The sequence below is a fragment of the Muntiacus reevesi genome, chromosome 11 (genome assembly GCF_963930625.1).
Source record: "Muntiacus reevesi chromosome 11, mMunRee1.1, whole genome shotgun sequence".
Lineage (NCBI taxonomy): Eukaryota > Metazoa > Chordata > Mammalia > Artiodactyla > Cervidae > Muntiacus > Muntiacus reevesi.
The window spans coordinates 73,791,220-73,803,296 of NC_089259.1; the positions used below are offsets into that span (position 1 = coordinate 73,791,220).

Here is a 12,077-nt window from a genome sequence, read left to right on the forward strand (position 1 = left end):
TGTAATCCCTAAGGTAACCACTAAGGAAATAGCTTTAAAAATAGTGTATGAATCATCAAGGGAATTAAAATGGTACACTAAAAAATATCTACTTAAAGAAAACAATAATGGAGGAATAGAAGAACAAAAAAGATATGAAAAGCAAAAAGTAAAATGGCAGATGTAAATCTTGCTTAATGAAGAAGTATATTTAATGTAAATGGAGTAAGCACACCAATCAAGGGCAGATATTAGTATGGTGAAAAAAAATAAGATCAAATATAATCTTTCTAAAATAGATATTCTTTGAGACAAAGACACAGTAGGCTGAAGGTAAAAGGATAGAGTTATCAGACATACTCTATTTGTAATACTAGTATAATTTTAAGACAGAAATCGTTACTGGAGACAGGGATATTTTATAATGATAGAACAGTCAATCCATGAGAAAGCCGTAACAATTCTGAACATACATGTTACCTGATAATGCAGTCCCCAAATATATGAAGCAAAACTGCAACAATTGAAAGGAGAAATTAACAATTCATCAGTAATAGTTGGAGATTTGAATACTCCATTTCAATAATGGATAGAACTAAACTTGATGAACAAGGAAGTAGAAGACTTGTATAACACTATAAACCCAATAAATCTAGTATATCTATATAGAATAATAGAAGATATCTACGTAGAAGAATTCATTCAACAGCAGAACATGCAGCTTCTCAAGGGCATGTGTAACACTTTCCACGGTAAAGCATCTCATACGCCAGGCCGTAGAACACGCCCTGATACATGTAAAGGGACGGAAATTATACCAAGTATGTTCTCCAGACACAGTTGAATGAAACAAGAAGTCAACAAAAAAGGAAATTTGCGAAAGTCACCAATTTGTGGAAATTAAATAATTCACTCCTAAATAACAAATGGGATGAAGAAGAAATCACAAAGAAATTAGAAAAATATTTTGAAATTAAAACAAGACAGAACATTAAAAACCTTTTTGTAAAATGCATCTAGTGGTTAGAGGGACGTTTAGATTGGTAAACACATGTTGAAAAAGAAGATATCAGGACTTCCCTGGTGGCCCAGTGGCTAAGACTCAGTGCTCCCAGTGCCAGGAGGCCTGGGTTCAATTCCTGGTCAAGGAACTAGATCCCGCATGCCACAGCTAAGATCCAGTGCAGCAAAATAAATAAAATGAATTAAAAGAAGATCTCATGTCAGTCACCTCATCTTCCATTTCAGGAAAATTGGAAAAGGAGAACAAATTAAACCCAAAACAAGCAGAGAGAAGAAAATACTGAAGATTAGAGAGGAAATAAATGAAATTGAAAATAGAAAAACAGTAGAGACCAATAAAAGCAGAATTTGGTCCTTAGGAAGATCAGTGGAAATGACAAGCCTTTTGACAGATTGACCAAGAGAAAGAGAGGCTCAGATCGTTAAATTAGTGACGAAATAGGTATCGTACATACTGACCTTACAAAAATTAAAAGCATGATGAGGGAATAGTGTGAATAATTATATGCCAACTTAGATAAAATGGAGAAATTTGTAGAAAGATGCAAGCTACCAATACTAACTTAAGAGAAAATAGAAAATTTGAATAGGCCTGCGAGAGATTGAATTAGTCATCACAAAATTTCCTAGGAAGAAGAGCCCAGGGATAATGGCTTCACTGGTGAATTCAGTGAAGTATTTAGAAAGAAATCAAGTAATATTCATCTTTTATAAACTCTTCCAAAAAAATACAAAAGAAGGATAGAATTTCATCTCACTCTCCAAGGCCAGTATTATTATACTGTAATACCAAAACCAGATAAAGATGTTAGAAAAAAAGAAAACTAAAGACCAGCCTCCCTCATATATTAATGCAAAAATCCTCAACAAAATACTAGCAAACTAAATTCATGAATATATAAAATGATTATGTACCATAACCAAGTGAGTTTTACCTTAGGTACACACAGTTGGCTTAACATCCAAAAATCATTCAGTGTAATAAATCAAATTAATGAAGGGCAGAATCCACAGACTTATTTCAAGAAATGCAGAAAAAACATTTGGAAAAATCAAGCAGCCTTTCATGATGAAACACTCAACCAATTAGGCATAGAAGGGAACTTCCTGAACCCAATGGAAGGCCATCTATGAAAAATCAAAAAATCCACAGCTAACATCATATCTATTGGTACACAATTGAATGTTTTCCTCTAAGGTCAGGAATAAGACACGGGTGTTTGTTGTTAGTTTTTCAGCATTTTCCTGGAGTTTCTGGCTTGGGCAGTTTGGCACGAAAAATTAAAGGTATCGAGATGGGGAAGAAATAAACCATCTCCAATTTTGGTGACATGATCTTGTATATAGAAAATCTTAAGGAGTTCACACACACACAAAAAAACCTATTAGAATAATAAATAACTCTTGCAAGTTTGTGGAATATAAGAGTGGCATGTAAATATCCATTTTATTTTATACAATAGAAATGTTATGAACCAAAAATAGAACAGTAGCAGCAAAAGGAATGCAGTACTTAAGCACAAATTTTTTTAAAAAAGAAGTGTAAGATTGTATACTGAAAACTGTATAGAACAATTGTTGAAATGAAGACAAATAAATGGATAAACAGCCCACATTCATGAATCAGAAGACAAAATGATGATATACAGATTTGATGCCATCACTATTGAATCCCAGCTGTGTTTTTTGCAGAAATAATCACATTCCAAAATTTATATGAAAGTGCAAGAGATTCAGCATAACCGAAACAGTCTTGAAAAAGAACAACAAAATTGGGGAACTCATTCTTCCTGATTTCAAAACATAGTGCAAGGTTATAGTAATTAAGACAGTGTGGTACTGGCATAGGAATAAACATGTTTATCAGTGGAATAGAAGTCCAGAAATAAAATTGGATTCATCATAGAATTTCCACTCTTAAGATTAAGATATATTTACTTATAAGAAATGAAAACAGAAGTCCTCAAAAAATACTTGTACAAAGAATATTTATAGCAGCTTTGTTCATGAGAGCCCCAAACTGGAAACAACACAAAGGCCCATCAATAAAAGGATGAACTCATTTAGTATGCTCGTATACAACAGAGTACTACTCAGCAGTCAAAAAAGAATGAACGATTCAACGTGAATGAACCTCAGAAACATTATATTGGGTAGAAACCACACACAAGAGTACATATTTTTTTAAGTTTATGGGGAGCTTTATAGTTGAACTGTTTCTGGGAAGGGGCAGATTTATTGGAAAGATAAATGATGGAACTTAAGATTTTTTAATTCCACTGTATTTGAATTGTATAATATTGAATAGCAGGTTGTTGAAACAATAGAGGAGGATTTCACATGTTACTGCACCAAAGAAATCATGATAATGTTGATAGTGTCTCTTAATTAGCCTTTAATGTGCCAAGCACCTGTCTAATTGTTTTACACCTTTTATCTCATTTAATCAACATGTGAATTAAGGAGTCTTACTATTTTTGTCTTACTGATAAGGAAACTGATGCATAAGAAGTATAGTAACTTGTAAAGGTCATGTAACTTTTTTTAAAAAATAATTTTATTTACTGGGTTCTTTTTTTGTGCTGGGTGGGTCTTTGTTGCTGCCAGGGCTTTTTCTCTAGTTGTGGCACATGGGGGCTGCTCTCTAGTTGCAGTGCACAGGCTTCTCATTCCAGGGGGTTCTCTTGCTGCAAAGCACAGGCTCTAGGACACATGGGCTTCAGTAGTTGAGGGATATGGGCTCAGTAGCTGCAGCTCCCGGGCTCTGGAGCCCAGGCTCAATAGTTGTGGCCCACGGACTGGGCTGCTTCGTGGCCTGTGGGATGTTCACAGATCAGAGATGGACCCCCAGGTCTCCTGCCTTGGCAGGTGGATTCCTTTTCACTGAGCCGCCACCACAGAGGCCCAGGTCCTGCAGTGCTCAGGCAGACGCCGGGGCCTGCGGCCGTGATGGCTGCACGCTACCCGCAGTGTCTTTCGCCCCTAGTTGTGCCCAGAGTTCAGACAGAACCATAAAGCCTTAGTGGTGGAAGAAAGAAGTCGAGTTTGCGTGATATTAAAATATACGTAAGATTATGAGTCATGCGGTTCGTTTCTAGATTCAGGAGTCATTTGTGTAATTATTTGTATTGCTAATGCAGCTAGGCTTGGGGATATTCCCTAATTCCTTCTAGGCACGATTTTGTGATACACGTTCTTCTCTACAGTCTCCTGTATTCTCACGTACACATTTTAAATTGCATACAGGCAGAGTTCTGTTCCTCCACTGTGACAAGTTCTAGCTTTGAAGAGGTTCTCTGAAAATGCTGCTTTTATCTTTCTTCTGCAGTGATGAACTTTAATGTTGGAGTGTTATAAGTTCTCACATAATAAGGCTTAGATTTTTGTTTGGTTTGGCAGTAGACTTCTGTTTAAAATTCTTTTAATCTGTTCATTCTGTGCTTTTTTCATATTCATTTTGATGGCTGATGGCTCTGTGAAGAATTTTATGTGAATTTATCACACTAATATAACTTTTATTTGTGACTCTTCCTCCATCCCAACTTGCTAAAAGTGGGTTTTACAGCAAATTGTTGAATTTTTGTCTTCTACGGTTTGCTTTCTTTCTTTTTTTACCCCGCCCCCCCTGGAGGAAATAAGACACAATTCATATGCTAGATCTAAAGTTTCATTAAAATTGCTTATGCCCTGTCTCAGGCATTTTAAGTGGGCCATCTGTCTAAACATCTCTCTCCTTTTTTTTTTCTGATCATTTCCTCGACTTATTCATGAGCCATGGGAGGGCTCCTTTGTAGTCTCCGTGTAACTGGTTCTGTCTACCCCCACTGAATACATCTATGTGCTTGCATAACATATCTTTTCACCGTGCTGGAAATTCTCTGAACTTGGTGCAGATGAATGGCCCACTTTTCTGAAGGCCTTTTTCTTCCTGCAAAGACTTGTATGCAGAAGCTGACCTCCGCGGCCACGGAATGCCACATATTATTCTTGATCATTTTACAGACCACCCACTGTGAAAGTTATGATGAAGGGTCGCGTAATGATTCTTTGAGCACTAACATTGTTTTAACTCGGTGTTTCAGTCCTAAATAGGTAATGGCACAATGGCAAACCAGCGTTTCTGAGTGTGTGATAGTATGGTTTTGAGATGCTTATGATCCTTGATAACAAAAGACGCTGTTCATTATGTTTACACGAAACCTGCTGTAACAAATGACATGCAGTACTAACATGCTTGACTTAGTATTACTTGCACCTTTTTGAGTAAAAAATATTCCAGTAAATTTAAATGTGTTACCATTAACATTTGTGACAGTCAGCTGACAGCTTTTACCATAAAATATAGGATAATTTAGTTTTATTGAGCATGTGCATTCTTACTAGCAGATGAGAATCAAAGTGGACAGGTCTGGGTAGGAGCTGTTATTTGATTTGCTTTGTGAGTGGCTGTTTATATGAATTCCTTTTTACTGTTTTGTATGTTTGTTTTTGAAGTAGTAGCTTAAATGATACCAGCTTTCCAGTTACCTAATAAGTCGCCCAGATGAAATTTTTGATCAAATGGCAGTCTCTTTCACTAGACACATACATCAGGAAAGGAGACTGTTTTCTGCGTATCATTATTGTGATGACTTGAGTAAAGCTCCAAGACTCTGCCCTGCTCCCCCTTTTCAGAGAATTGTTCATAAAGTCCTCTTTGAGACTGTTTTGGATTTCATGAAGAAATAGAATTTTTTTCCTAAAATTTAAAATATAACTTTCAGTGATTATTACCATTATGAGCATGTTTGTGCTGGTGGAGTTAATAGCAGTATTTTGAAGTAATTATTGTTAATGTGGTTTCAATAATTTTGCAGAAATAGAGCACATATGCTTTCATGTTGGTATGTATTACTATCTTTATAGTTGCAGCTTATTTCTATTGCAGAACTTATTGGTGTTTATATTGGGCCTGTATACCCCCAATCCCATCCATTTTATTTAAAACCAAAACAGAGCTACTTTCAAACTTACTCAGAGCCAGAAGGAATCTTAACAAGTTTTGTTTGTAGAAGAGTGAACTCCTGTAAAGCGATTCCACTCTTCGACCCTGTGCTCTTGGTATCTCGAGGTCTTGCTTTCACAGAGGACCCCTTTGCTACGTTGTGAGAAAGGCGCTGCTTCGGGCACCCTGCGTGAGCTCAGCAGCGGCCCCCGTGCCGCCTCGCTGTCCCTGCTCTCATCCTTATTTTAAAGCGTGCGAGTTTTGACTCCAAAGGATCGGATGAGTTCCCTGATAACAGTGCTAGTAGGATGAACGTGCTGAGATTAGACCCTCAGCCTTTTAACTCGAAAGAGCCTCTGCATGCTCTGCAAGTCCTCTTGGGGCAGGTTCCAACATGTATGAAACAGATGTGGATCCAAATAAAACAACAGAAAAACAAATAGCAGTTAGGTTCCAAAGAGCAGCAACGATGTCTCGCCACCGTCCGTGAGGCTGCTTTCCATGGGAAAAACGTGTCCCCCTTTCAAACAGGATGCCAGGATCAGCAGCTTCCCAAGATGCCTCTGGAAACAGAGGCTCAACATTTACTGGAAAGAGTTACTGGCCTCTGCATTGTGAAAAATTTTAAGCATAAAAATTACTTTGGCCACCTGATGCCAAGAACTGACTCACTGGAAAAGACCCTGATGCTGGGAAAGATTAAAGGTGGGAGGAGAAGGGGATGACAGAGGATGAGATGGTTGGATGGCATCACCGACGTGATGGACATGACTTTGAGAAAGCTCCGGGAGGTGGTGATGGACAGGGAGGCCTGGCGTGCTGCAGTCCATGGGGTCGCAGAGTTGGACATGACTGAGCCACTGAACTGAACTGATAGGTTGAGAAGAGAGACCACTGGGGTTTATACTATAATTAGGGAACAGTTTATGAGGAAAGTAAATATTTCTTTTTGAAGAATCTGTTAGTTTGAGAAGCCAAGAGAAGGAATCTAAAGTTTCATTAAGGAGATATCAGTTATGGGGGAAAATAGTATAGGCCTAGCGCGTGCATACTCAGTCGTGTCCGACTCTTTGCGACCCCATGGACTGTAGCCCACCAGGCTCCTCTGCCCATGGGGCTTCTCCAGGCAAGATGACTGGAGTGGGTTGCCATTTCCTTCTCCATAGGCCTAGAGGTGGGACTAATAATAAAGAAAATGAACACTTGCCTGCATTATTTAATTTTATCCTCAACACACTGTGGCCCAGACACTATTACTATCTTAATTTTATACATAAGGAAACAGACTTTTCTCGAGGTCACAGCTGATTATTGGCAGAGCTGGGTTTTCTTCTGCCTTCCCGTGTCACCGGATCCAGAGTTTGTAACCACTGTGCTTAGCTCTCCTGCTCATGTCAGCTTAGTTTAGTTTGTTTTGTGAGGCAGTTTAAGGCCTTGCCCCAGTCAGATGTCCAAGTCAGGGAATAGTCAGAAATAAATGCAAAGAGTGGGGCCGCCTTTCATTTTAAGGAACTTGGATGATAGGTTGGGTGATGAAGGTTTGCGTGTGTGTGCTGAGTTGTTTCAGTCGTGTCCAACTCTTTGCAACCCAAGGGACTGCAGCCCTCCAGGCTCCTCCATCCATGGGTTTATCCAGGCACGAGTAGTGGAGTGGGTTGCCGTGCCCTCCTCCAGGGGATCTTCCAACCGAGGGGTCGAACCCATGTGTCTTGCATCTCCTGCATTGGCAGGTGGGTTACCACCAGCTCTGCTGAAGTTTATCCTGATATAAAGTAGAAAACCACACAACAGTTCTGAGCAGGAGAGTGATCCAATTATGGCGGATGGCAGATTCCAGAAAGCCAGGTCACACAGTAAGCTGTCATTGCGATACTCCTTGGTGAGGGGATGGAGGGAGATGTTGACCTCACTTGAAGGTGAGTCAGGTGAGCATCGTGAGGTCACCCCTGTAGGCGCAGGCAGCCAAGTGGAGCCTGGGAGCTCGAGGCTCAGTCTCCTTCGGCAGTGCGTGCTGTGTCCCTGGGGAGACGGGCCTTGCCTGTGAGGGGCTTGGCACCTAGTGGGTGCTCCTCTGATCCTTGCTCACCTCCACCCTCGGCCCTCCTGCCCCAGCCTGCACTGGGGTTTGGGGATAGAAAAGTCAGGCATGATCTTGGGCTTCTAGAAGCTCACAGGCCAGGGGATGAGACAGGCATAAACAAGTGCCCGTTGGAAAAGATGCCAGCAGAGGCCAAGCAGAGTCCCCCTCCTCCTGCTCCTCCCCCGGCTCCTCCTGGCCACCACGCGCCTTCTCCTCCTCCTCGCTGTGCTCCCCTGCTGTTCTTTCAGGCTCTCATGCGTGAAGCTCTGTCCTCTGAAACAGCCCTCTTCAGATGGCCAAGAAATAGTATTCCAGACCTACAGTGGGCATTATTCTTGATTTGTTGATGCATTTTTAAAAACTTTTCTTTAACTTTCATCTGTGTAGTGTTAAAAACAATTCCTTCATCTCCAAAAAATAATTCAGTCAAGAGTGTGCTGAATACAAATATTCACCTAAATTATTAATCATCCTCTGTTAGACATCATGACTAGAGATGATTTGATTCTAGTCACAGTTTTTGTGGCTTTTTTTTTTTAATTGACTACACAGAGACTCCTTTGAAATTCAGAGGCTGTTAAAGTGTTGGCCTGCAACATATTTTTAGAACTAAGACTTAAGGCAGAGTCTGGATACTACATGCTTAGTGCTTAGTCAATATAAATCATGTAAATATGCCTTACTTAAATGAGGTTAATTCAGAAACCATTAAAATTTTGTTAGCTTAAAAAATTGGGAGAAACATTTGTATTCTGAAATGTTTGTCTTAGGCTGCTTGTCCCACTTTTTCTAGAGTGTGTACCATTGATCATCCCAAGAAAAGAACTGTGTGCTAAGACTAGCATCACTGATGTTGTTTTCTCACCCAGACAAACAAACAAACCAAAAACTGAAACAGAACAGATGGACATAAGGCAACTTTCGGAAATTATAGCTGTGTTTTATTACCTTGATTGTGGTGAGATAGCATGAGTGAGTGAATCTGTCCAAACTCATCAAATTATATACATGTACAGTTTTTTGCATACAAATTTAACTCAAGCTGGAGAAAGGAAAAGCTTAGTATTATAAGGTTTTAAAAATAGTCTTGAAAAGTAACCAAACACTGAAAACAAAATAATGCTTAAAGAAGGTTAAATTTTGAAGGAATGTAAAAATTAGTCAACTCAGATTCATAGAATAGATGATGATACCACAATTTCCCCAGAATGACCGTTGTTGTCTTTGGAGTGTTTGTGTGTGCTGTTTTTTGCTTTTATCTCTCTAGTTTGTATTTTAAAACTTTTCCCCAAGAATAGAACCTTTTGAAATGTTCTGAAATACAGTGTTTTTATTTTTTTTACTCTGTAAAGTTTTATTCTGCACACTTAATGTCAAAAGAAAATCAGTTTAGTCAGAGAGAATAATATAAAATCATTAACTCTATCTTTTCTTTCGACTTCAGAGTGCCTGTTGTAAAACCACAAGTGGCTACCTGGGAGCTCTCAGTGAAACTGCATGATGGAATTCATACTGTCGTAGCATCCAGCAGTGGGCCAACATTCTCTGTGAGTTTTACTTTTTTTATTTTTGACTATCTTGAAATTATCTATGAATATTTAAAACAATTTTAGTACATTCCATGAGTCTCATCTTTTGCATGTACAACATAGATGTGTTTCTGTTTTCATATTCTTTAGGAAGCTGAATGAAAATGAAATTTTTGTCTCGTATGTTAATGAGGAAGTGTACTCCCAGACTTAGCCACATTCTAAATCCACTTCCTGTTACCTGATTCATTTTTCTTTTGATATTGAGAAGGAATACTTCTGCCTTTGTTATAGAGAAGAGCATCTTTTACGATAATTCCAAATATATGATAGCTTTGTTTCTTTTAAGACAAGTAACTTGAAGCCTTATGTAACATTTTCTTGAGATTTCATGTTGTTGGACATTCTTTATGCTGAATTTACCTTACAGTGACATTCTTTTCGTTTAGAAGACTTACACCCCTTAAATCATACCCATGAGAGAACTGCTTTATTTCAGTCTGGTCTGAACTGAACGGTGTGCAGTAAGATTTATACTATGGTATGAATGACATGTTTAAATCCTGTGATTTAAAATTGTCAGAAAAATACCATTAAGAGTTACTATTTTATTATTTATTTATTTAGGCCACACGGCTTATGGGATATTAGTTCCCTGACTGTGGATTGAATCTGGGCCCTGGCAGTGAAAGTGCTAAGTCCTAACCCCTGGACCACCAGGGAATTCCCAGGAGTAACTATTTTAATTTGGGTCCTTTTTAACTTTCAGCATGAACCCACAGAAGCTGCTATATAGTTATATAGTTAGTATAATGAGTATTATATGTTGATTATATATATTATATATGTTAGTATAGTGAATATTGGGCTTCCCAGGTGGTGCTAGTGGTAAAGAACCTGCCTACCAATGCAGGTTAGAAATAAGAAGTGCAGGTTCAATCCCTGCGTCAGGAAGATCCCCTGGAGGAGGGCATGGCAACCCACTGAAGTATTCTTGCCTGGAGAAGTCCATGAACAGAGGAGCCTGGTGGGTTGCAGTCCATAGGGTCACAGAGAGTTGGACTTGACTGAAATGACTTAGCACGCATGCACATAATGAATATTAACCTAAATTTCTCTTCTCATGGCGAAGTTGCACTGAAATGTCATTTTACCAGGTCGGGGAGGGTGGGGGAAGGAAATGACTTTTCATCAAAAAATTTAAACCAGATATGAAAATCAAAATAATGTAATTTCATTGAAACATTACTTGGAGATGCTTGAGATATATGATAGATTCTTATCCCAGGTGGAAAGATACTTCAAGTAAGAATTAATGAGAATTCATTTAATCAGCAAATACTTATGGCGTGCCTACTGTGTACTAGATAAATATAAGGCTGTTACACTGAAGAAGGTGACACTTTTATGTGATAGTCACAAGTAAATGAGATTAATTCCTGAATTAAGTTTGGTCTCCTTGGTTGTCTTTATTTTTCTTTTTTTTTAATTGGAGTATAATTATTTTGCAGTGTTGTGTTAGTATTCTTGCTTGTCTTTAAATTTTGTGCTTCATCTGTATGCCAGATTGCTAAAACATTTGTTAAAAGATATCTCACTCAGCTGTCCTAAAACAAAAACTGTGATGGAGTTAAACCATGTTCTTATATTTTGTGGTGAACTTATATGATTCTTTATATTTCTCCTTTCTATATGATCATTTGAAAAATAGCTTTGTAAGTGGACGCTTAACTATGCATCAAATTGAGTAGCAAATTACATGTGTTGAATAGTAAAAGATAATGTAATATAATATTTTCCTAGGGGAAGGTTAGCTTTGCAAAAATGCAGACTTTAGCATAATTTTCAGTTCTGTACTGAGTCACCACTGGAGTGTTACTGTTAATCTGATACAGTGTTTTTCTAAGCAGTGCCTTGCCTTAATAAGAAAACTGCCCAGGTTATCTCTAAGAGTTATTTCTCTGTACTTGTTTCAGATTCCATGTTGGAAAGCTAAAGATTGTTGGCACAGTTCAAGTGATATCTTTCGAGTTTTTGTTGTAGAATCACCCTGTTTTACTTTTCAACTCATGATGTGTTTAAAAAAAAAAACCCATCAAAATTAATACATTAAAAATTTCCCTGGAAAATATCCACCTTGATATATAGTATCAAAAACTACTTCCTGTATGTATTGGCTTAGCTACTATCAGAAGCATCAGGCATAATAAAAACTGAGTATTCCTGATAGTATATCCCTTTTTCCTGACCATGACTGAGCTTCATTTAGCATCAGTGTTATGAAAGGAGAAAAGTTGAATAGTGTACAGTAAGTAAAGGCTTTCATTGGTATTAGATTTTAATAGGGGGGAACTCCTGCTTCTAGAGTCTCAGAAGGGAGACCTGTGACCATTTACCTGTTTTTCTAGATCATGCTCTCTCCACATCAATAGGAAATTAGCCAAGAGTGACAGTCTAGGTTAATGACACAAGAGGTAATACA

General features: G+C 38.3%; 1 protein-coding gene across 1 annotated transcript in view; it reads left to right on the top strand.

Annotated features, from left to right (window-relative positions):
* PCCA (propionyl-CoA carboxylase subunit alpha) overlaps positions 1-12,077 on the top strand; it is a 345,865-nt gene that overhangs the window by 216,187 nt on the left and 117,601 nt on the right. Inside the window, exon 19 of the mRNA XM_065902073.1 lies at positions 9,511-9,613. Within this exon, the coding sequence (XP_065758145.1) occupies positions 9,511-9,613 (103 nt within the window). The remainder of the gene's footprint in view (positions 1-9,510; positions 9,614-12,077) is intronic.